General features: G+C 40.1%; 1 protein-coding gene across 1 annotated transcript; it reads right to left on the minus strand.

Annotated features, from left to right (window-relative positions):
• Positions 1 to 1594: 1594 nt before the first annotated feature.
• Positions 1595 to 26569, minus strand: LOC121368843 (cadherin-23-like). Its single transcript, XM_041493591.1, has 13 exons — positions 25644 to 26569; positions 24343 to 25233; positions 23085 to 23207; positions 20154 to 20725; positions 18102 to 20029; positions 16221 to 17452; positions 14330 to 14654; positions 12980 to 13128; positions 11267 to 11444; positions 9874 to 9959; positions 6738 to 6814; positions 5311 to 5479; positions 1595 to 4475 (listed from the first exon to the last, which is right to left on the minus strand). Exons 1-13 carry the CDS (start codon positions 26503 to 26505, stop codon positions 4375 to 4377), a joined length of 6693 nt encoding a protein of 2230 aa, XP_041349525.1. The 5' UTR covers positions 26506 to 26569; the 3' UTR covers positions 1595 to 4374.
• Positions 26570 to 27117: the final 548 nt, after the last annotated feature.

Below are 27117 nucleotides of genomic sequence, written 5' to 3' on the forward strand. Positions count from 1 at the left end.
AATCACTAATATATATTGTGGGGTGGGGTGAGGGCTGAATATTCATATTTAAAAAATACACTTAACTGCAACATTTGACCTATTTTGTTTTTCTTCTTCCCTAGCTGTCGGGCAGGACAATAGTAGTTATTTACTAGCCCAACATTGAATATCACTAGCCAGGGGAGTGGGGCTACCATAATCTAGAAGCCCTGTACTAGCCCAACATTGAATATCACTAGCCAGGGGAGTGGGGCTGCCATAATCTAGAAGCCCTGCAGTTATTCAAAATCAGTTAAATGTATTATTATTTTTCCTCTCATATCGGTGGTGGATCCAGAAAATCCATTGGGAGGGGGAAGGGGCAATGGAAGTTTGTTTTGTTTAACGACACCACTGGGGCACATTGATTAATTAATCATCAGCTATTGGATGTCAAACATTTATTAATTCTGACACTTAGTCACCAGAGGAAACCCACTACATTTTTCCTATTGCAGCAAGGGATCTTTTATATGCACCATCACCACAGACAGGATAGCACATTCCACAGCCTTTGATATACCAGTCATGGTCCACAAATGTTTTGGAAGGATTCCTTGGAGTCTCCAACGTAAAGAATAAAAATAAAAATATAACTCATAATTTTATAGAGGGGACCCAGAAGGACCCAGGATTCTGGGTCCCCTCATAGATCCACCACTGCATATTCTTAACTACAGGTCTGACTGATGCGTTTTCAGTGTAGTTCAGTATATTTTGAATCAATTACAAGTGCTCACCCTCCTGAGCAGTGAACATCATGTTGATTTTTTTATATTGTGTGTACATGTATTTGTAAATAATTAAACAAATTGTTTTGTACAATGAACTTTGAAAATAAATATTTTTAATACATTTGTAACTGATGGTTCTGTGTAATAAACCACACTATTTGTTAGAACTATAAAATATAGAGAAACCAACCAGGCTTATTGCATGGGGAAAACAAGTAAATTAGGTAATGTTAAAACAGGCTTTTGGCACATGGGATGAAAATTGGCCAATTGGTTTGTGGGGCAAAAACAAGCCAGTTTGGTGTGTGGGGGTGAAAATGGGCCACTTGGTTTGTGAGGGTGAAAACAGGCTTTTGTCATCTGAGGTGAAAACATGCCAGTTGGTTTGTGGGGGTGAAAACAGGCCATTTAGTTTGTGGGTTAAAAACAAGCTTTTGGCACATGGTGTGAAAATAGGCCAGTTGGTGTGTTAAGTGAAAACAGGGCTGTTGTGGGGACGTTGCACTCTGATAACTTTTAAAGAGACTCCTGAGTTTGTTGCCACTATTTAAATGTTGCCGACTAACAGTCATTTTAATGTCTAAAATTACATATTAAATACATTTTTAATGCATAAAGTATCGGTGACAGTATATTAAATGTTTCTGTCCTAGTGTTTGTACTAGGTCAAACTTCATTACTTCAAAATTATCGGTGGACCAAATCCCGTTTGGGCTACTTGCAAAAATTAGGATGACCAGAAATCCCGCTCCCACTGTATTCACTGTATCTGTACTTTGAAATTTATATATTATTAAATATACCGTGTATACAACAAACCAGCTTGTAAAAACTGCTTGTGAAAAAAGATTTATTCTCTAAAAATTATATAAAAACAAAGTAAGCAATTCATAAACTCGAGGAATGTACAGAATGGATTTTCAATAACTTAACAGTAAAATACACTTTACTATAAACTTAAATACCGGGTAACTATGTAAAAATATTTACAGTATAACAGTATATACCATAACAATTTAAAAACAATAAATCCATCAATAATTTCAGAAAAAATACATGTACTAAAAATATTCCTTCAATCCAGTTTTTTATATTTAAGATTAGTCAAATATGAGTTATATAAGCGATCTCCACCCAACCCCCAGCTCCTGAAAAAGAAGACGATTGAAATATTGTTTTATTTACTTCTTGCATTAATATAAAAACAAAATATTAGCATTTTCATAATTACATCAAGAAACACTTCTGCACTACTGTGATTAAAGGGACATATCCTAGTTTTTAAACACTATGGCATATTTTTCACATAGACCCTAGTTTCAACCCGTAAAAATGGACACTAAGTTTGGCTGATTTATAATCCTGTAACAAATTTGGATGCAACAGAGTGGAACAAGAGCCGGTGACCTTGAAATACCTTTAAATATAGACTAAAACGTGCCTCCATAATCGTTACTTCTTAGACGCATATGCATTTTTAAAAATATGAAAAATGCATTTTGTGATGTTAGAAACACCAGGATGACCAGAAATACTTCGGTTGTACGGATTTGGATCATCTAAACAATAAAATATAAGTTATGTTTGATTTCAGTGATCATAAACGGCTTTAATAATGAAAAATATGCCTTGGTGTTTAAAGACTAGGAAGTAACTGTAATATGAATGAAACTGAAGAGAGGCAATGAGATAACACAAAGTATATAAAGCACTAGTACATGTAGTATAATAATGAAAAGTACATGTAAGCTATCACAGACAATATAACTCTAAACTTTGGCCAGTATTTTTAAAGGTGATAAATATAAAATATATATTTGGTATCTGAAATAATACATGTACTACGATCGTACGTGTACTAAGTTCATACAGGTATGTTTAGCAAACCGCCAACTGGTAATAAAACAAATTGCTAGCAAAATGTAAAGAAATATTTCATAAAACAAATGGTAATTTGGCACACACTTGACAAATATTACTACACATTTTTAAATTAGAAATAATATATATTAAAATATATATTACATTAAAATGTTTCTTTAGCAAACCTATATACTGGTGCCAAGTAAAATAAGACACTAATAAACATGTCTTTAACACGGATATGGATGACTGTAACACACACATGGACAGATGTAACAGATATGGGCAGATGTAACATAGATATAGACGGATGTAACATAGACATGGAGAAATGTAACATAGACGGGCAGATGTAACAGACACAGACAGATGTAACATAGACAAATGTAACACAGACATGGACAGATGTAACAGACATGGACAAATGTGTTATAGACATGGACAAATGTAATATAGACATGGACAGATGTAACATAGACACAGAGATGTAACAGACATGGGCAGATGTAACACAGACACGGACAGATGTAACATAGACACGGACAGATGTAACAGAGACATGGGCAGATGTAACACAGACATGGACAGATGTAACATAGACACGGCAAATGTATCATAGGCATGGACAGATGTAACATAGACATGGACAACTGCAATATAGACTGGCAACAATAACACAGATATAGACATTTGTAACATGGACATAAATAGTAGTAAAATGTAACCGACATGAACAGCTGTAGAGAAGGATAGATTTAACAGACGTATAGCTGTGAAACAGACACACAGCTGTGAGAGAGACATACAGCTGTGAGATAAGATACACAGATGTGAGATGGACACAGCTGTGAGATAGACACGGCTGTGAGATAGACACACAGCTGTGAGATAGACACACAGCTGTGAGATAGACACACAGCTATAAGATGGACACAGCTGTGAGATAGACACACAACTGTGAGATAGACACAGCTATATATAAGACAAAGCTATAACAAACAAACAAAATATGACACTATAGATAGTTTGTAACAAAATTTCACATTATAATACTATGCACAGCTTAACTAGTGCAGAGAACTAAAACAAAAATTATACACACAGCTTTAACAAAAACAGACTGCTTAGTATATTTAACAACTGGCAAAGGATATACTCCACTCTAAAAACAGATATGAACAGAAGGAACAAATTAGATTATCAAGGTCAGGCAGAATGTACCATCGTTTAATTTTTAGTGTGACTTCATCAAATAACAGAGTCCATTGTCTATATATGTATATATTAAAGCAGAACATGGTTCATTGTCTCTTTGATATAAAATACATGCTTAAATCATTTCTAAACTTATCTTACAAGGGATACTTAAAGCACAACAAAGACAGACATATATATAACTATGATTAAACTTGAAACAAAACAAAACATGAATGGTGCAAACATGAAAACTAATATGGCAAATTATTAACAAACAAACCAATAAAAAAAGTATATATATCATGCCATTTAAAAACAAATCTATAAAAACAATATTACTTCATAATTTTAACAAAACATAACTACCGGTAAACATAATGGGGAAAATATCACATTTACAATATTTGCAATAACAAATCTATGGAATCATAACATAGTTCTTAAAAAGAAATAAAGTAACCGAAGTTCATAATTTTAACAAAACATAACTAAACATAATAGGAAAATATCACACCCACAGTATTTGCAGTATACTGCCACTTGTTATACGCATGTTTGTTTACACATTGGCGTCTGTTCCCATAAGAACTTTTCCTACTGGTGACACCACCCATTTTCTCTCATTGGTACGTGTGTTGTATTCATACACCTTGTTAGTTACTGAAAAACAATCAGAAACAATATCATTTCACCGGTCTCACTGATGTCATGGTTATGCCATGGATATAAGGCTGGTAGGTACGGTACTGGGTACTGGGTTTGCAGCCCGGTACCATCTCCCACCCAGAGCAAGTTTTGACGAGTTAATGGGTAGGTATAAGGCCACTATACTGACTTCGCTCTGACTAACAACTAACCATTAACACACTGTCCTTGTCAGACAGTCCAGATAGCTGAGGTGTGTGCCCAGGACAGCATGCTTGAACCTTAACTGGACATAAGCACGAAAATAAGTTGAATGAATGAAAGTGTCATTCAGGAAGGTGTCTCACAGATTTCATATTTCTAAGTCATTAGTTGGTTTCATTTGTCTGATTTTAATTAAACATTCAATTCCATATCCATTAGTTTTATAAATATAATTACAAACTTCATGCTGTTAATCCTGTTATATGATTTACTCTATTCTGATGGGATGTCATTAAAAAACGTGAATGTTATTCTTGAATAAATCTCAGAAAATGATGTCATGACATCAAATGGGACGTACATCATTACGTAAAACCGGTCTAGGACAGGACATTAGAAACTGATTTTGTGTAATTTTAACTAAATAAAAGTCTTGTTTGTAATTATAAATTTTTAAAATATTTTTTTTGGGTTAATTTATCAAGATGTAACAGTCACAAATATAATATAAAATCACTTCGCTACGCTAAAACATTGATAAATTAAAACAAAATGAGAAAAAATTCTTTCATAGTCTTAACCTGACAAAAAAAATAATAATAAAAAAAATAAAGTTAACATTTAACTTTATCCTAGATTAATCTACCTGGATCGACAGCCTTTCCCGTGAACTCTCTCGGTTGAATGATGACCGAACGAGGGGTTCGAGGATTGTTGTCGAGTCTCGAGTCTCTACTGCTGAGTCGCGAGTTGTTGAGGCTCATCCTAGATTCAGGTTTGTCTGGGGGGCCCCAGAACTGGGTGGAAGTATTTGGCTATATAGATTGAGAAAAGAAGAACACAATATAGTCGCAATGGCCTTGGTGGTGTCGTGGTTCAGCCATCGAACATAAGGTTGGTAGGTACTGGGTTCACAGCCCGGTACCAGCTCCTATGCAGAGCGAGTTTTAACGACTCAATGGGTAGGTGTAAGGCCATTACACCCGCTTCTCTTTCACTAACAACTAACCACTAACAACTAACCCACTGTCCTGGACAGACAGCCCAGATAGCTGAGGTGTGTGCCCAGGACAGCGTGCTTGAACCTTAATTGGAAATAAAATGATTATAGTCACATGGATTAAACATCACAATCTGTACGTAATGTCAATGTTAAAATCAGGAATAAACTAAAGGTTTTTTTAAATATAGCTACAAGTTACATATGTGGTTTACATTTGTTTTTTGAAGTATCTGTTAGGAGTCTTTAATATAATTATTTTTGTTAATCCCTTTGAATGAGACCTAGCTCAGTCAGTAGAGTATTCACTTGTGGTGCTTGGGTCCTATGCTTAAACCCCCTCTGAATGGGTTAGACTATTTTGTTTCACCCAGTTCCCCATGACTACTGTATCAAAGGCTGCGCTATGTGCTGTCCTGTCTGTGCATATAAAAGATCCTTTGCTACTAATGGACAAATGTAACAGTTTTATTTTTTATTTGTAAAAATGACCAAATCATTGACATCCAATAGTGAATGATTTATTAATCGATATTCTTTTGTAGTGTTAAACAAAACCAACTTAACCTATTAAGGTGGATCTTCCTGGTCATAAATAAACTACTATAGTCCAGTTCCCACCCACAATAAGTTGTGATAGTTCAATAGACGATGTAAAGTAATTATACTAAATTCTCTCTCACTAATCATCAACAACTAACAGGTAGGTGAGGTTTATGATCAGGACAGCATACTTAAACCTTAATTGGATGTAAGCAAGAAAATCAAGCAAAACAACAACCCCAATTGTCTGGACTACATAATGCAATTACCTCTACATTAGTAAACCAATAGCCCACAAAATGCTAATATTTCATGACATTAAATTTAAAATGGCGTACAACAGTGTGTTCATAAAACCTTAATTTGTGCAATTGTTTTACTTTTTTCTTGAGTTTGAATTGATGAACTCGCAAAAGTTTTATGTGTCATTAATAGATGTACTGATATATCACTTACATGGATTTTGTTAAAGTTTATGATTGCTAATATTGTAAAGATATATAGTACACCATTTTCTTTAGTAGTTTTACCTTGGCTGGCATTGGAAGAGCGGCAACTGCAGGCAGTGGATGTTTTTTTGGATCTTGATCCAAATCAGGAACATAACCTGTACAGAAACATGCAGTACACAATCAGAATTCAAAATGTCCAAATGAAAAACATGTAGATAGTAATTGGAAATCAATATATGTTTGATATCCAAAAGCCAATGACCAATAAAAAAAAAGTTTGCTGTTTTGTTTAAAGACACCACTAGAGCACTGATTAATTAATCACTGGCTATTGGATGTCAAACATTTGGTAATTCCGACATGCAGTCATCAGAAGAAACCAGCTACATTTTTTCCTAATGCAGTAAGGTATCTTTTATATGCATTTTCCCACAGACAGGAAAGCACATACCACAGCCTTTGACCAGTTGTGGTGCCCTGGTTGGAATGGGAAAAACCCAACCAGTGAAGCACATACCACAGCCTTTGACCAGTTGTGGTTCACTGGTTGGAATGGGAAAAACCCAACCAATTATCAATAGCCGATAAATTAATATGCTCTAGTGGTGTTGTTAAATAAAAACAAACTACACGTATCTTTAAAACATACATACATGTAACACTGAAAATGTTTTTATAAATCATAATATATATATATATACTCTTCAAAAAAAGAAACGCATAACTGGTATATGTTAGGATTGGATTGCACATTTATAGCATTATATCTTTGCTCAATACAGAGCAGTAAAATTGAAACTTGTTAAACCTGATCAGATCATCACTTGGAGTGAAATCGTCTATCAAATCAACAGGATTAGGCCACCGTATCAAGGTCACGGTCATGGACACTAATATCGTGTATGAGCCCCATGAGCAGCAATGACGGCTTGGCACCTCCTACGCATGGAATCAAATAATGCTTGAATCTCAGGCTGGGGAATTGTAGCCCATGTTTATTGCAAAGCCTGGAGCAGCTGGGGTAGCGTTTGTGGCGCAGGGTTACGTTGCCGTAAACGTCGATCTAGTTCATCCCACAGGTGCTCGATGGGGTTAAGATCAGGTGATCTTGAAGGCCATGGCATCACTCCGACATTGTGTTGATTCAGGAAGTCTGTTGTTATATGTGCCCGATGTGGTCGTGCATTGTCGTGCTGGAAGATGACATTTTCTGTGTTGATGAAAGGTATGGCGTGATGCTGGAGAATTTCGTTGCAGTAACGTTGGGCTGTTACCTGACCTGGGACATGTACAAGGTCTGTTCTGCCAGTGTAAGTGATGGCCGCCCATACCATAACACTCCCCCCTCCATATCTGTCCACCTGCCGCACACAATTATTGGCATAACGCTTGTTACGTCGTCGGTAAACTCTAGCTCTGCCGTCGGAGCGTTGAAGCAAAAAACGCGACTCGTCGCTGAAAGCCACTCTTCGCCACTGCTGTCGACGCCATAACAGACAACGTCTGCACCATGTAAGCCGTAAACGCCTATGTTGCGCAGTTAAAATTATCCGTCTAGCTGGTCTTCTAGCTCGGATATTGGCTTCACGTAAACAGTTTCTTACAGTCTGGTCTGAAATTCTTCGCATCCCAGGTATGGCAGAAGTTGATGATGAAGCAGTTAGGAATCTGTCACGTAAATGTCACGTAAATGTCGTAGACGTATGTATCTGTCTTGCACCGGGGTGGTAACTGTGGGACGACCGGATCTAGGGCGGTCACGTGACACTCCAATTTGCTGATAACGGTGCCAAAGCCTAGATATTGTACTTTGAGATGTGTTGAAAAGACGTGCAACTGTCGATTGCGATTCCCCGGCTTCCATCCGGCCAATTGCGTTGTTATATTGTGGTTCTGTCAGCCTGGGCATAATTTCAACGTTACATAGCGACACTATCGATACTGCGTGTGTAAATGTAACTCAATTTTCTGTCAAGGGATAGTGCACGTGCTGTACGTGCATGATTTGCACGTGATAAATGTGAGCTCTACAACCATTATTATGGATATTGTGAAAAACATATTTGCACGTCCTGATATCAAATCATGAGTTTTGTCAGCTTCAGAATTGCATGATATCATATCCATTAGCTATAGAATAAGATAATACTAAAACATTCACTATTGTGTTATTTCAAAATTAATGCTCTATGCGTTTCTTTTTTTGAAGAGTATATATATATAGAGGACTACAAATGTTTTTTTGATATATATATATATATATAGAGGACTACAAATGTAAATAAAACAAGAATTCTGCAGAATTAAATGTCTCGCCTGCCATAAACTGTTTTGTTGCACTGTGATGAACATCCATAGGTGCAACTATAAACCAAGTTTCATTGAGCTAGGACTTACAGTTTGTGAGAAACAGATCTGAATGCGAAACTTTAATGCAAAAATTGATGTTGTCACCAACGCCAATGCCATCGGAAAAGTAATACCCAATATCTTGCCTAAATTTTTTTACTTTGTTAGACAAAAACATTATCTATTTTAATATAAAACATACTATGATTTTGTGGTTTTATCATTTCTAATGTATCTATGTGCATGATTTTGATAATACTAAAACAATAATTACACTAGGTATCCATGCTAACCATAACACATGCCTGTGGGGTTATTTTATATCATTTAAAAAACAAAACTTCATACATGTAATTACCATGCCATTATTAACCATAATTATGTCTTTCTTATTTTGTTTTGTATCAGTTATAAAACAAGCATTCTGAGAGAACTGCAAAAGCAATACATGTCTCAGACTGGGCCCAACAAATTTTTGTATTTCCTAAATTCAAGGGCCATAACTGTGTAAATAATGAGTAAATTGCCATGAAAGCAAACTTGATCTGTAACAGTACATGAAAAAGCTAAACACTAAATTTCAGCTCAATATCATTGCAAAAATGTTGAGGAACACAAATGTTTGTATCTCATAAGTTCAAGGGCCATAACTTTGTAAAAAATGAGTAAATCGCCATGAATGTCAAACTTAATATGTAACAGTGCATGATAAAGCTACATACAAAATCTCACCTCAATATCCTGAGGCATTGTGATAAAAACAATCCTGAAAACTATATGTGGGACAGATGGACAAAAGGACTGAGACAAAATCTATAGTCCCGTCCAGTTGGTAGGGGACCAATACAACTATAGAAATACTTACCCTTATGAGTTATAAGCTGTGGCTTTTTGGTGTCAGGTTTAAGATTATTACGATGCTCATCCTTTGGTCTGACCGGGGTAATTGGCCTGAATTTGTAGAAAATAAGAAAGTGATATCGATCTGGGTTTTTTTTTATTAGGGTCATATATAAGAGGCGAAATGTGTATTTATAAAGTTTTCCCAAACACTTTTATTTTTTTTATTTCGTTAATAGTATTTTTTTCAGTGATAAAAAGAAAAACATCTAGAAAATGTGACTGCAATGCTTTCATGAACTTAAATGCAAAAAAAAGAGTTTCATTCTTATTGTAAATTTCTAAATGATGCAATGAGTTACGGTACTTCCAATTTTTTTTTTTTTTTAACTATATCACAAACAATTGTTTTATAATTTGATTCGGAGATAATTGCAGTGCAAGTTGTGAATCAATCCAACTTAATGTACATATGTGTATAGTTGACTCTGTCTAAACCAGACTCACTTCGTACCGTCGAAATAGTCCGGTTTACATAGAGGACCCATTTAGACAGAGTTCATCCAGAGTTATGGTTCTTGAATGAACGACGACTCGCGATCAACAGTGACATTTGAACCCATGGATGTTTGGGAAACATAGTCATAAAAGCCAGACTTGATTATTTCACAGACATAAAAAATATACTTAAAGGGACATTCCTGAGTTTGCTGCAATTTTTATGATGTTATCCACTAACAGAGACTTTTTAACGATTGTAATTACATATCAAATATATTTTTCTACATAAAATATTAGTGGCTGCATATTAAACGTGTTTCTCGTCGTTCTAATATTTGTATTAGGTTAAATTTCATTTTATTTCCTAAAACATTATTTATTCGTATGTACGAAATTATTTGAATACAAAATCCAGATCTAACGGCCTACAGCAATAAGAGTAAACTTCACACTAGTGTGATTACATTTTGTATTTGATCTTGCGACGGCGTCCTGATTACTCGGCAGTGATGATCATTGTTCAACTAATTAAGCAGCCCGTCGTTCAGTCAAATCCCAATCCAGTGTAGACAGAGGTAATTAGTGCATGAACGGTTCTTTCGTTCTTGATTTTTTATCCGAAGTCCGGAGCAGACAGAGTACGGATTAGGCAGAGATTTATACCAAAGAGATAAACGGTAGCTGGACGGGGCTTTAGAAATGGACCGGTTTACGAAGAGATCCGGATTACACAAAATCCGGTTTAGACAGAGTCCACTGTATATGCAAGTAAACAAAAAACCCTAACAACAGAACATAACTCAATTTTGTTTAAATAAATAAAAGTTGGACTGAGGACATTAACACATGGTCATATGTGAATGAATAGTTCTTTCCGTAACAAATATATGTAATATTTGAATTGGTTACACGGTTACCTTTGACCCCTCTTCCTGCAGGTCCTGAATATGAGGTATATGATGAGACCGATAAGGACTGCCATGAGGATACAGGAGAGAGTGATGATGGCTATTCCAGTTGCTGTCTGATGCCACGGTGTTGTCACCTGGTAATACGGCGTCACTGTCTCTATGCCATAGTAATCAAAGGCCGTACCTGTAACAAAAAACACCAATCTGTTTGTAGATAGTCTTAATACCTGCAAACATAATTTTGAATATAAAAGGCTGTACCTGTAAAAAAATAAGTACACAATTGATGTTAATACCTTCATACCATGGAACCCCATTTATCTGGAAACCCCACTTTATGGACTGTCATTACTGACATATGATAAAAAGAAACCGCAACTCTGTAAATGTATTCAGTTATCCGGAAATCCCACCTTACTAACTGTCATATGAACAAAAGAAACTGCCACTCTGTAAATGTATTCAGTTATCTGGAAATCCCACCTTACTGACTGTCATATGATAAAAAGAAACTTCCACTCTGTAAATTATTCAGTTATCCGGAAATCCCACCTTACTGACTGTCATATGATAAAAAGAAACTGCCACTCTGTAAATGTATTCAGTTATCTGAAAATCCCACCTTACTGACTGTCATATGATAAAAAGAAACTGCCACTCTGTAAATGTATTCAGTTATCCAGAAATCCCACCTTACCGACTGTCATATGATAAAAAGAAACTGCCACTCTGTAAATGTATTCAGTTATCCGGAAATCCCACCTTACTGACTGTCATATGATAAAAAGAAACTGCCACTCTGTAAATGTATTCAGTTATCTGGAAATCCCACCTTACTGACTGTCATATGATAAAAAGAAACTGCCACTCTGTAAATGTATCCTGATATTCAGCTTCTGGATCCAGACAGTCACAATGTGTTGACATTAAAGGCAATTTATTTCAAGGTATATAATTTTGAAATTATTAATTAATTATCCCTGAATGCCAACTAAAAATTTGTGAAATATTTTAAACACACATTTACGACGTATCTGAAGTTTGTTTTGTTTAAAGACATCACAGATTGATTGATAGAAATGTCTTTTGTATGTCAAACATTTAGTAATTAAGACATGTAGTTTAGACACGAAATATATTTTTCCATTAGCAGAAAGGACTCTTTGGCTGTGTGGTTAAGGCCATCAAATGTCATTTGCATCGGTGCTGTAGGATCAAATCCTGTCAGTTAACACTTTGTGTTTTTATATATTATATAGAGATTATTAGACAAGCTTGTGTGTTATATTGATTTTACAAAACGAGTGTCAGGGTTTTTGTATTTCTAGAGCGATAGCGAGGGTAATACATGAATCCTGATACAAGTTTCGTAAAATCAGTATGAATCAAATGCAAGTGTAAATAATGTTTTTATTATAATTTTCAAGGAAGTACTCTACACATGTGAAAATTGGTTGAAACAAAGTTCTTTCCAGCCTTAGCCCTGGGCCCCAATTCCACAAAGCAATCTTAGCACTAAGATCATCTTAAGTGCATAAAGTAGTTATGCATTTAAGGTGATCTTAGAGCTACGATCGCTTTGTGGAATGGGCCCAGGGCACCATTCCACAAAGCAATCTTAGTGCTAAGATCACCATAAGTGCATATTAAGATAGTTATGCATTTAAGGTGATTGTAGAGCTAAGATCTCTTCATGGCACGGGGGCCCTGAAGAAGTACCTGTTATTGCTGATGATGGATTTCCATTGGCGTCTGTTGTTGTCAGAGCTAGGACAGAACCCGAGGTAAGAAATGTTTTTCCTTGTCCAGAATTGGCCTGTAAATCTGTAGTGTTGTCTCCAACAGTGTAGACAAGAACATTAACTGGCCTGAAATAGAAACACTGTCAGTCAGTGTAGCAATGGTTTGAGTATGAAGTGAAATGAGTCATTTTGTAACCGAATGTTTTATTTAACGACACACTTCAACACATTTTATTTACGGTTATATGGTGTCAGACATATGGTTATGGACCACACAAATATTGAGAGAGGAAACCCGCTGTCACCACTTCATAGGCTACTCTTTTTTGATAAGCAGCAAGGGATCTTTTGTATGCACCATCCCACAGACAGGGTAGCACATACCACGGCCTTTGATATACTAGTCATTGTGCACTGGCTGGAACGAGATACAGCCCAATGGGCCCACTGACAGAGATCAATCCCACACTGACTGCGCATCGAGTGAGCGCTGTACCACAGGGCTACGTCCTGCCCCCCTCCCCCCAATTTAGTGTGTCCACAACTGTATGTAGCTGTACTGAATGTGCATCGAGTCAGACTGATAAGTCTTTTGGCTGTTTGATAAGTGCACTACTGGAAAGAAAGAAAGAAATGTTTTATTTAACGACGCACTCAATACATTTTATTTATGGTTATATGGCGTCAGACATATGGTTAAGGACCACACAGATATTGAGGGAGGAAACCCACTGTCGCGATTTCATTGTCTACTCTTTTCAAGTAGCAGCAAGGGATCTTTTATATGCACCATTCCACAGACAGGATAGTACATACCATGGCCTTTGTTACACCAGTTGTGGAGCACTGGCTGGAGCGAGAAATAGCCCAATGGGTCCACCGACGGGGATCGATCTTAGACCGACCGCGCATCAAGCGAATGCTTTACCACTGGGCTACGTCCCACCCTGAATGGATTGAGAATCCACTCCACAATGTGGAAACAACTGCAATAATTCATATTGAAGTACTTTGGTTGTTTGGTGTATGAACAGTATCGAAACACTTTGGTTGTTTGGTGTATGAACAGTATCGAAACACTTTGGTTGTTTGGTGTATGAACAGTATCGAAACACTTTGGTTGTTTGGTGTATGAACAGTATCGAAACACTTTGGTTGTTTGGTGTATGAACAGTATCGAAACACTTTGGTTGTTTGGTGCATGAACAGTATCGAAACACTTTGGTTGTTTGGTGCATGAATAGTACATTGAGGGTCAGCTAAACTAATGTATAGACATAAATTCTCATTAAGCAGGCCCAGTTTTCTTTCAAAATAAAATACTAACGCAGAAGCCAAGAGTCGGCGTCTGCCTGTGGGTGTGGTTGCCGTGCCTTCTCTCTCCTGGACACACCAGATCTTCACGGTTGCCGTGGGATACACGGCTTGGATAATGGCGTTGAGGTTCACCAGGAATTCGTCCTTCTTCAACAGGAAGTCAGCCTCGCTGATCTGCAGTCGGAACTGGGTTACCACCGTGTTGGGGTCAAACGTGTCGATTCGCAGCGTGGCAAAGTTGGCCGATGTCTGGACGGGATTTCCGTTGTCTCTCACCCCGGCTTCCAAGATGTACTTGAAGTTAGCTATGGCGGTTGTTTGTAAGGTGACAATGCCTGTGGAAATGAACCATACGGCAAATCATTTACCCATATGGTTAAAAATATCTTGGTACATATCAAAGTGATACGCTCCACTAGAATGCCAAGTGGGATTTAACACTTCTACGACACATGATGAAATCAGGTATCAGGTCGTTTCATAACCATACCGTTTCGTACCATACCAGTTCGTACCCAAAAGCATACCAGTTCGTACCCAAAGGCATACCAGTTCGTAACCAGAGGAACATCGGCATACCACTTCGTTAATAATTAGCGATTAGAAATTGTCACGAAGAATCATGTCAAGCGAAGTCAGCTTATTTGTTGATATATTTCAAACACATAACATTTTTCTTTTCACATGACAAAAAACATTTTATGTACAAACATAATAATATTTACAAACATAGTAATATTAACATACATATATAATTATATATAGAGATATTGAAACCCAGTACATTCATATAATTGTATTTATGGTAAAGGTAAATGTGAAATTAATAAAAACTTATATGTTGGTATATTTCTCAAAATGTGACTTATTCCGTATTTAGCACAGAGTCCTTCAATTATTGACAGGTGAAAGTAGCATTATGAACTTTTAAATTTGCATATGACATGAAATTTGCATACCGTTATTACAAGGGTTAATACAATCAATATTAAATGGGTTTATGACAAAAGAATTTCTCTTTGGCTACGAAACGGCATGCTTCAGTGATGCACAGCACATAATTGCTCATTTAATGCTTATAAAAGATGCTGAGTGATTATTACAACACATTTTTTGCTAAATGTTACAATATGTTTGTAATATAACATTATAATTGTGTATTTAAAAAATATATTAATGTTAGGTGTAATGTATGACATTATTTAATTGGTTACGAACTGGTATGCTAGTGGTTACGAAACGGTATGGTACGAACGGGTTTGGGTACGAAACGTCTAGAAACCATGAAATCATTTATTGGCGCACTACAACCATACAGAAACATCAACCAAACGAGTTGAGTGATATAAATTAACATCGATTATGGGTAATAAATAGATATTAAACTCGCTACCATTCCGTATCATGTTTATGTCCCTTGTGAAATAATTTTCATTATCACTTGATAAACGAAATGGAAGCTTGTTTAATATCCTATAAATATGACATTGTTTTAATAATATAAAAGTGAAAATGAGCTTGAACAAGCTGAAACCTTCACATCATACTTATGGATGGATGAATGATAAGATGTATGATTATGCATGTGTGTGTGTGTGTGTGTCTTTATATGTGTATGGAAATGTGGATGGAAAGATGGATGAATGGATGGTTGTATGCATGGCTATATATGTATGTGTTTGAATGGATAGATGGATGAAACATGTATTTATGCAAACATTCATGGATTATTATCTGTTTGTCTAGGTAATGTGTGTATGCATGTGCAAATGGAGTGAAAGATGGACTGAAGGATATATGCATGTATGACTATGTATGGTTGAGTATATATATGAATGTAATGTGGGTACCGGTATGTGTATGGATGACTGTATCTGTAAATGTATATCTGTATGTATTACCTGTTGTCCCATCCACAGCAAACAGGTAATCAAAGTTGCTCTGAACAAGGAAGAACGACAGCTGTCCGTTCACGCCGGAGTCTGCATCAGTCGCCGCCAGCATTGTCACGACGTTGGAACACGACCCAGTGTATGCGACCTCACTGTTGTAGAACATCTGCGAATGAACAGGAACATTGTCGTTTTCATCCAACACGGTCACCGTACACGTAGCTGTCCCAGTCCGTGCAGGCGTCCCACCGTCAACCGCAACAACCGTGAATTCAAACAGCTGATCCGTCTCACGGTCGATGCTAGTCAGAACCGAGAGGATTCCCGTGGCCGAATCGATGGCCAGGAATGTGTTGGCTTTAGTCCCCGCAGCTGTGGATGTGTCTATCGTCAGGGTTACTGCACCGTTGACTCCCGTGTCTTGATCCGTCACAGTGTACGTGGTGATGCTTGTGCCGACAGCCGAGTTTTCAAGGACGGTCGCAGAATACGAGGTTTGGTCGAACGTTGGCTGGTTGTCATTGATGTCTGTGACTGTGATGGTCAAGTTTACGTTAGCCGTGCGAAACGGCGACCCGCCATCTTGGACTCTACACCAAATAATGTACGTGTCTGCAACCTCTCTGTCAAGGGCGCTTGCCGTTTTGATGTCGCCGTTGACGCCATCGATGACAAAATGCGTCGAATCTCCGACCCAGAACATGACAAACTCATACGCTAGAGCAGCATTCACACCAGCATCGATATCGGTGGCCGCAACGGCGCCGATGGATGTCGTTACTGCAGTGTCTTCAGCAACATTAAAGCTGTACGTTGCAGCACCGAAAACCGGATTGTTATCGTTGACATCGTCGACAGTGACAACAGCCGTGATGAGGGCAGATCTGGATGGGGTGCCATTATCAGTGACCATGATTTGCAAATTGTACGATGTAGTTCTCTCCCTGTTAAGACTGTTGACAATGTCGATGATCCCCGTCTGAGACTCGATCCTGAAGTCACTGTCAGTGTTGCCGTTGGTGATGCTGAACGTGAGTTGACTGTTGACGCCATCGTCGGCGTCGGTTGCGGTGATTGTGAAAACGATCGTCCCTGTCGAGGTGTCTTCAGATACAGTGGTTGTGTACGTGCCTTGAATGACTGGGTCGTTGTCGTTGACATCAAGGATCGTCACAGCAATGTAGGATGTCCCAGTCAATGGCCCCGCCCCTTGATCGGTGGCTTGTATGGTCAGGTAGTGACTGAAATTGTTAAAATTAGAACATGGCAAAAGGTAAGGAAAGGAAAAGATAGGTATATATTTAAAAACACCTCTAAAATATGGTTATTCCAAACCGTGAAAGTCAAACTGTACAAAACCGAGAGAGAGAGAGAGAGAGAGAGAGAGAGAGAGAGAGAGAGAGAGAGAGAGAGAGAGAGAGAGAGAGAGAGAGAGAGAGAGAGAGAGAGAGGGGGGGGGAAGAGAGGGAGAGAGAGAGGGAGGGAGAGGGAGGGAGAGAGAGAGAGGAGGGAGAGAGAGGGAGAGGGGGGGAGAGGGAGAGAGGGAGAGAGAGAGAGGAGAGGAGGGAGAGAGAGGGAGAGGGAGGGAGGGAGGGAGGGAGGGAGGAGAAACCAACAGCTGCCATGTATGCTAGACCTATCAAAAAGCTGAATTTTCACAGAGACAGGGCAGTACAAACCATAGAACTGTTTCTCTATCAATCAAAATAAACAATATGAAAATATACATGTACCTTACAATATTTACTGTAGTGATATATACAACTTAATATTATTCAAGCATGAATCCTTCAGAAATTCTCTATCAATAAAAATAAACATGTAATAAAGGTGTAATAAATCTTACAATAATTCCTCATAAATTCAACTACTATTCAAGCAGTAACATACCTTGGAATTGTTTCTCTATCCACAACTGCCTTTGTGTCCACCTGTCCGCTGGCTGAATCAACTGTAAAGTAGGTATCAGTCAAGGTGTAGACAATGATGTTGTTACCATTAGCCGACGAGTCTGCATCGACCGCTATCACCGTGGTTACAGAGGTTCCCACAATGGAGGTTTCGAGAATGGAGACAGTGAAATTCTCGGGCGTGAAAATCGGCTTGTTGTCGTTGAGGTCGTTGATCGAGATTTTCACGAGACACGATGACGACAGCGATGTCGTTCCACCATCAGCTGCCTCGACGACGAGAAAATACTGATCCTTCACCTCCCGGTCAATGCTGGCTGCCGCTTTAGTTTTGATCTCACCAGTCGTCGGATCAATGTCAAACATTGCAAGCCCATCACCGGATTTTATCGCATACGTCACCTGTCCATTGACACCAGAGTCGTTATCATTTGCAGTGACCCGAGTAACGGACGTTCCACCTGCGACGTTTTCATCAAGCTGGGCATTGTACGTGTTGGCGGTGAAAACCGGGGTGTGGTCATTCTCATCCAGTAGCTGGACGGTCAAAACCATCGTGTTGCTTAGTCCACCAGAGTCTTGTGCCTGGATAGTCAGAGAATATGACTGTGGAGGTGTGTCGTAGTCGAGGATACCAAAGAGGTACACCTCTCCGGATAGACTGTTGATATAAAACAGATTCCCCGTGTTGCCATTAGTGATGGAATAGGTGAACGTTCCATCGGTTCCACTATCACTGTCCGAGGCACTCGCATTGTACAGATTAGCGCCAGCTGGTGTCATCTCACTGATGCTTATCATTTTCGTGGCGTCGACAAGAACCGGTGGAAACTCGTTAACAGACAGAATATTTATATTTATTATTCCCGTACTGGAGAGTGCTGTGGTGCCTTGGTCTTTGACTTCGATGGTCAGGTAGTAAGATGTTATAGATTCGTAATCAAGGCTTTTACCGGCAGCAATCAGAAGCTCATTACCGACAAATTCAAATTCGCTGTTGGTGTTGCCAGACAGTATAGAATACAGCGGAGAACCGTTTACACCTGTATCATCATCGGTCGAGGTTACTCGGAGTACCGTGGTTCCACTAACTGCCGACTCGAGAACACTGGACGCATATGATGATGGCGTCAGCATTGGAGTGTTGTCGTTAACGTCATTAATGGTTACGGTGACGGTTGTAAAACTTGATTTAGCCTCGGCCGCACCAGGGACAGAATCGGTGCCACTGACTGACAGTGTGTAAGAACCAATTGCTTCTCTGTCTAGAGGTTTCGCCACAGAAATAACCCCTGAACTGGCATCAATTTTAAACTGTGCAAGACCATCACCGGTTACTATGGTGTATCTTATTGTCCCATGTTGATTCCCTTTGTCAGGATCCGTTGCAGCCACAGTGATGACTAAATCATTCACAGCAGCATTTTCCAGCAAGGTTTTCGTGTACGTGGCTGGCGTAAATACCGGAGTGGCTTCGTTGACGGGGTCCACTATAACACTGATCATGGCTGTGACGGTTCTCGGTGTCGTGCCCTGATCGCTGGCCTGAACTGCCAGGGTGTACTGGGTGGTCGTTTCGTAGTCCAGCACCGCTACAATGGTAACCACACCAGACGCGGCATCGATGCCGAACCTTCCATCGCCGTTGCCTCCCGTGATGCTGTACGCCAACACTGGTGTGGACGAATCTACATCGGTACACAGCACGGTATCGACGGTGGTCCCGACAGCTGCATTTTCCGCCACCGTCTGGTAGTAATTGGACGGACTGCAGACGGGATCATTGTCGTTGACGTCTGTTACGGTGACTGTCAACGTGGTCTGTGCGGTACGGGATCCCTGCCCCGGTTCCGTCGGCGACGTCAACAGTGAGCGTGTACGCACTGAGTGTTTCCCGGTCGAGAATCCCTTTCACCTGGACGACCCCTGTAGCCGAGTCGATCTGGAAAGCAGTTCCGGTGTTTCCACCATTGATGCTGAATATGAGAGCTGTGTCAGAGACATCACTGTCAGCTGCGTTGATGGTTTTCACCGTAAAGCCAATCGCTGAGTTCTCGGGAACGGAGATGGTGTAAGGACCTGCTGGTGTGAAAACCGGATCGTTCTCGTTTACGTCGCTGATGCTGATCTCCATGGTAACGAGAGCTGAGTTGACACCATCAGACGCCTGCACAGTTAGAGAATAAGTCGCCTTTGTTTCAGCATCCAGAGCTCCATTTACCGTGATCTCTCCAGTAGACGCGCCAATAGCGAACTCTGTCGAGGTCAGTCCACTGGTAATAGTGTACTGGACCGTGTCCCCATCTGCATCAGTGCATGCTACCGTCAGCAGTGACGTTGTGGTAGCCGCATCCTCCGCGACAGTCGCTGTGTACACAGCACTCGGACAGACCGGTGTGTTGTCGTTCGTGTTGGTCACTGTGATGCTGACCGTGGATGTGCCGGTCAGTGCGGGGCTACCTTTGTCCGTAGCTTCGACCACCAGGGTGTAGAGCGGATTAGATTCAAAGTCCAGAGCCGCCTTGACGGTGATAACCCCAGTCGCTGAATCTAACTGGAAGTGACCCAGGCCATTTCCAGAAGGCACACTGTAGGAAACCTCCGCTGAAATAAAACAAAAACGAAATAAGAAAATATGCCTGTCACGGGGATTCTATAATTCCCGTAACTGAATAAAACACGATTATCAAAATATCTCTCCTAACTGTATATCTATTAGATCTCTCTGTAACAGGCGGTTAACCCTAGTATGGCTCGTCTCTAGGTATGATCAGAGATACGATCTTATATAAAGTATATATATTTATAGCACGTTTAGCTCACTAGAAACACAACAAAACACAATACACTTTGGAATCTGTATTATCCTACGCTGACAAATGTACAGCCGTAGTAGTTAATTAATAACAGCAATAATAACAACCCAGAACTGATCACTTAATTAGTTAATCTCTAGGTGTCTAGTGTACACAATATGCGAATCACTTCACCGTTACACCACACCCACACGTGTGATAATTGAGAAACGCTTCCAGGAGAAGTTAATTAATAAAGGAATTACAACACCATTCCTAACTGGTTAATTTTTAATTAACCCTTACTACTCGTTCAGTAACGTGTGATAATTTAGGAACGCTTCCAGGGGAACTTAATTAATAAAGGAATTACAGCTCTATTCCTAACGGGTTAATTTTTAATTACCCCTAACTACTCATTCAGTAACCTTGTAACACAGAATTAATACTGGAACCTATCACAATAAAGACAATAACCTACAGTGTACCTAGGTCTTCTAGGATGACTGGCTAAGCTTTATATTACCAAATACTCAGTATAATGTTAGAACAAAAAGTCTACGATTTACTTCGTCAGATGACCGAAGACACTGTCTAAAGAATATTGGTATAATACAGTATTAAAATATTTAAAGTCACATCAATCACATCAAGGTTATACACAGAGCAGAAATGATATTTACCGAAGTCCAAACGGACTAACGTTCCCAGGAAGCTTCCTTTTCCGTTCTCCTCGATATCTCTAAAAACTAGCTATTTATTATAAAATCAGAATTGGCCTGGGGGTACAAGGCGGTACCTCCCCCTATCATCTGATATTCCACCTCTACTAGCATTGGTATATTTCTCTCTGATCGTCAGACTTACTGACGCCATCGTCGCCAAATCACGGTCGTCGAAACCGCACTCACAGAGGTATTACGTAACTACTCGCCACATGGCCTCCACAGCTGGACTAAGTGCATATTGGAATGCCCGATCGCGCGAAGTATTACGTAACAAGTTGCCCACCTGGGCTACGGGCAATGAAACTGCACACGGCCCTCTAACACAATTAAAATCGCCACAGGTGAAACAAATTTAAGCGCATGTTCCGTCACAATGCATGCAAAAGGAAAAAAGAAAAGGAATAATTAATGGGTATTGGGAAAATAAAGGAAAGTTTAAAAACACCTGTAACATATGGTTATTTTGGAAACTTGGGTGAGTGATAATGAGGGATAAAGAGAGAGAGAAAGATTAAGAGGGAGGGAGAGAGAGAGAGAGAGAGAGAGAGAGAGAGAGAGAGAGAGAGAGAGAGAGAGAGAGAGAGAGAGAGAGAGAGAGAGAGGGAGGGAGGGAGGGAGGGAGGGAGGGAGGGAGGGAGAGAGAGAGAGAGAGAGAGAGAGAGAGAGAGAGAGAGAGAGAGAGAGAGAGAGAGAGAGAGAGAGAGAGATACAAGACAGAGAGAGAGAGAGAGAGAGAGAGAGAGAGATACAAGAGACAGAGAGAGAGAGAGAGAGAGAGAGAGAGAGAGAACGAGAGAGAGAGAGAGAGAGAGAGAGAGAGAGAGAGAGAGAGAGAGAGAGAGAGAGAGAGAGAGAGAGAGAGAGAGAGAGAGAGAGAGAGAGAGTAGAGACAGGCAGAGAAAAAGAGTTGGGGGGGGGGGGGAAAGGGGATGAAGGACATAGCTAGATAAGCTGAGAGATTCAACAATCAATGGCTATTTGATGTTAAATTCATGCTATTTACGACACTTTGTATATGTAAGAAAAATGGTGATTATACAGACTATACATTCTGAATGGCAGGACAAAAGGATTATACGCAGACATTTGACATACCAAATCACAGAGGACTGCTTGTATTCACCAAGAACAGTCCTCTGAAACTTGAAAATTTGCATAAATCATTTATGGAAAAAGGAAATGTTTTATTTGACGACACACTCAACTCATTTTATTTACTGTTATATGGCGTTTGCGTTTATGGAAAATGCAAACACAAATTCAACTAAGCCATCTCTTTTTCATGCAACATGTTCTGACCATGTAAATGATGTGCTAAATTTCATATGCAAACAAACAACAGATCACACAAAATGGGACCTGCACGAGTAGAACATGAACAAAACAATCGTTCTCACAATTTTCCGACGCAACACGTAAATAATGGAAGTGCTGTCTTACCATTAACTCCGATGTCCGTATCAGTGGCAGCGATGGTGACGACTGTTGTTCCAATAGCATCTGCTTCAGACACACTTGGAGAATATGGGTTGCTTCCAAACACCGGAGTTTGGTCATTCACATCTGAAAATAAACCTCACATATACAGTACTGGTGCATTTAAACATGTCGGTTCACTGCTGTGGTGATTTTTTAAATTGATTTTTTTTGTTTTGAATACATTTTAAAAGAATAACAGATGTATGTTATTTCATCAAGTTAAAAATTACCTGACATGTTAAAAGACAAGCATCATGCACTTAATTAAACCAAAATTATAATGTTATTTCAAAAGAGCAAAGAATTAAACTGGAAAAAATAAATAAAATAAAAAGGTGAAAATCCACAACCACAAATTTCTGCTGATAAATATGGAAGAGCCCAACACAGTTTTTGTTAATAAAGGAAAGTGGTATTTTTGCAATTCGTGTACAAATGGTAGATCTGTAGATGTCCTAACAATTTTTCATCATAACCCTACATCAGCTGAGGAGAGTGGTGTAGGGATGACCCCCATAAAAATATTAAAATGTGCCAATTTTGTTTAGAAGTTTAGACTGCACCTAAATGGTACTAATTTAAAAAACAACAACAACATTTTAAACAAGGTAAAAAACCCTATTATGCTGTCAAGTTTTTAACAGTTATAGTCAATGGCAAAGTCAGAGATTGTGCCCAAGTCAGATGTGCTTGAACCGTAATTGTATATAGGCATGTTATAGACAATAACTTATGAGTTACGAGGAATTACTGATTATCTGCTAAAGCTCGTGACTGACAACATTAAATTCACAAGGGACAGATAATCTGTAATTCCGAGTATCAAGTGGGTTATTGTATTTATTACCCATAGTGTAAATAATTCAGAAACTTAAACTTTAAACTTCTTACATGACACAAACTATATAATATACAAGACGTGAAAGTCTGAGGAAACTGATGAGAGACTTGACAGTCGAGGAAAACGATGACGTCACCAAACTAACGTCATGAAACCGGTGGGGAAAGATAGCTTTCCCTAGAGAAAATAGAAAATATATTCACCCTCATCTCACTGCCCATATGGATAATAAGTACCCCTACTTGGTGGTTATGGGTGTGAAATCTTTTAAAACCAAACTCCCTAGAGAATGATAGAAAATATATTCACCCGCTGACGTATATGGGTAATAAAATATGTTATCCTATCCTAAAATGACCATCAGTAGCATGTACTCACCATTTAATCCAACAAACATTTGGACACTAACAGACAACGGTGTCGTTCCTTTATCGCTGACAGATATGTCCAGCAGGTATGAGGCAGTTGTCTCCCTGTCGAACGAAGCACCCGTGGACACGGTTATCTCCCCTGTGTTCACGTTGACATCAAACAATCCCCCAGCATCACCCCCCATCTCTGTGAAGACCAGCGCATTATTCAGATTAGCCGGGTCTAAATCGCCATCGGAACACGTCACCTGACCTACGATCGTCGCCGGACCAGCCGTCTCCGAGATGAATGAGCTGTAATACGTCAACGTGCATGACGGTGTGATGTCGTTGACATCTGTTATATCGACGATCAGCGTATAAACTCCGGTCTTGGCCCCCGGGTTCGTGCCTCCGTCCACGCCAATGATCGTCAGAGTGAAGGACTGATCGCTCTCCCTGTCCAACGGTCCACTCACTGTAACTATCCCCGTGGTCGGGTCGATGGCAAATTTCCCGTTACCTCCTGACACGATGGAATAGGTAACGACCCCATCCGCACCGGTGTCGGCATCCGTTGCACCCAAGTCAATGACGGTCGACCCAAGGGCAGAATTCTCAGCTAAGGTCTGCGTACTGGTGCTGGGAGAAAACTGGGGGGTGGCCTCGTTGATGGGTCCAGTGGTGATCCGCACAGTCGCGCTACCCACCAGCCCTCCTCCATCGGTGGCCTGGATGACCAGGTCAAATGAAGGGTTGACCTCGTAGTCGAGTGCCGCGTTGTCGTTTATGATGAGGTCACCGGACACAGGATCCACTCGGAACACGTTGCCCGTATTTCCACTGAGTATGGAGTAGGAGACGGTTCCCTGGGCTCCCAAGTCCTGGTCCGTTGCTGTGACCTTTAGCAGTGAAATTCCTGTGGGGAAAAAACATAATAAAAATATTTGACTTTATGGATTTAGATCACTTTGAACAAAGTCAAACTTGATCTGTAAAAGTCCATGATAAAGCTATACGCAAAATGTTAGCTCAATATCTAGAGGCATTGCGGGGAAAAAACCAAAAGAGTCTGGAAAACACATTTTTTATCTCCTAAATTCAAGGGCCTTAACTCAAAAATGGGTAAATTTCCACGAAAGCTTCAGCTCGTTAAGCATTATGAAAAAATGTCTGGAAAACTATATGTGAGACAGATGGATGGACAGACAGAGAGAATGACAGAGTTAAATAAAATTTATGAATGACACCTTAGTTTAACCAAAACATTATTCTTGTATAACATTAATTATATCTTGCTTTTAACTGGCTTTTAACATCAACACATACCAATAGCGGAGTTTTCGTCGACAGTCTTTGAATACACTGCCGGGCTGAACACAGGGGTGTTGTCATTGACGTCGGTAACCGTGATGGTGAGACTCTCACACTGTGTCTTCACAGCATCCACCGTATTGGAGTCCGCCGCACACACATTGAGCGAGTAGGTCGACCGAGTCTCACGATCCTGCTGTACTTTGAGTGTGATAACACCGGTCGCCGAATCTATCGTGAACACCGACGTGTCCGACAGAGAGAACGACAGCGTGGTGTCGGAAGCATCACCGTCCATAGCAGCAATTGTCAGCAAGGTCGTACCAACAGGGTCGCTCTCCGGGAAACTGTACACAAACGGGGCAGCCGTGAGGACCGGCGAAAACTCGTTCACGTCTGTGACAGCAATATTGATGATGACGGAAGTCGAGAGTTTCACCGTTCCGCCGTCGACAACAGACACAACGATTGCGTGGGTGACCGCGGTTTCGTAGTCGAGATTCGTGCCGATGGAAATGACTCCAGCGGTACTGACGGCAAACGGTCCAGCTCCTGCGAGACCATTGACACTGAGAATGGAATATGTTAGAGCCTGGTTCGCACCACTGTCCGCATCTGTACACACAAGTGTCACCACGCTTCCCGTCGCATCCTCTCTCTTCGTCAGAGATACAACGTCCGGGTTACAGACCGGAGCGTTGTCGTTGACGTCTGTAACCGTGATGCTGACGGTTGCCGTGGCACTGCGCTGGGGGGTTGTCCCTCGATCAGACGCAACCACCGACAAAGTGAAGACTGAAGCGGCCTCGAAGTTCAGACTCGACTTGAGCGAAATCCAGCCGTCTGCCGACAGAGAGAACGTTGCGTGCGTTGCCATGGTGTAATCTACGATGCCGTCATCACCGATGTCGTTGTCTGTGGTGATCACCTGAACCAGCTGGCTGTTGATGGGTGTGTTCTCGGCCCGGGTCGTGGTGTACGTGGTCTGGGTGAATGCCGGGTCAAACTCGTTCACGTTCGTCACGGAAACCGAGACCACGGTTGTAGAAGACTTCGACTGGCCATCCGCGGCTTTCACAATCAGACTGTAGGAACTCGTGGTCTCGTAGTTGAGTTGGTTTACCGTCGTTATCTGTCCATTACCGGAGTTAACTGTGAAATCGTTATTGGTGTTTCCTCCTGAAAAACAATAAACAAGTTTGTGTTGTGTAACGACACCACTAGAGCACATTGATATATTAATCATCAGAGGAAAGCCGCTACATTTTTCCATTAGTAGCAAGGGATATTTTATATGCACCACCCCAGTCAGGAATGCACAGTGGCGGATCCAGAAAATTCATTTGTGGGGGAGCCCAGTGACATGAGGTGGAATGCCAAGGGAACTTTGGGGGAGATTTGGAGGGGATCGTAAAAAAATTAAAATTAATATATAATAAAATTATAACTATCACAAAATTTGGATGGGGGAGGGGGGGCTGGAACCCCC

The sequence above is a fragment of the Gigantopelta aegis genome, chromosome 3 (genome assembly GCF_016097555.1).
Source record: "Gigantopelta aegis isolate Gae_Host chromosome 3, Gae_host_genome, whole genome shotgun sequence".
Lineage (NCBI taxonomy): Eukaryota > Metazoa > Mollusca > Gastropoda > Neomphalida > Peltospiridae > Gigantopelta > Gigantopelta aegis.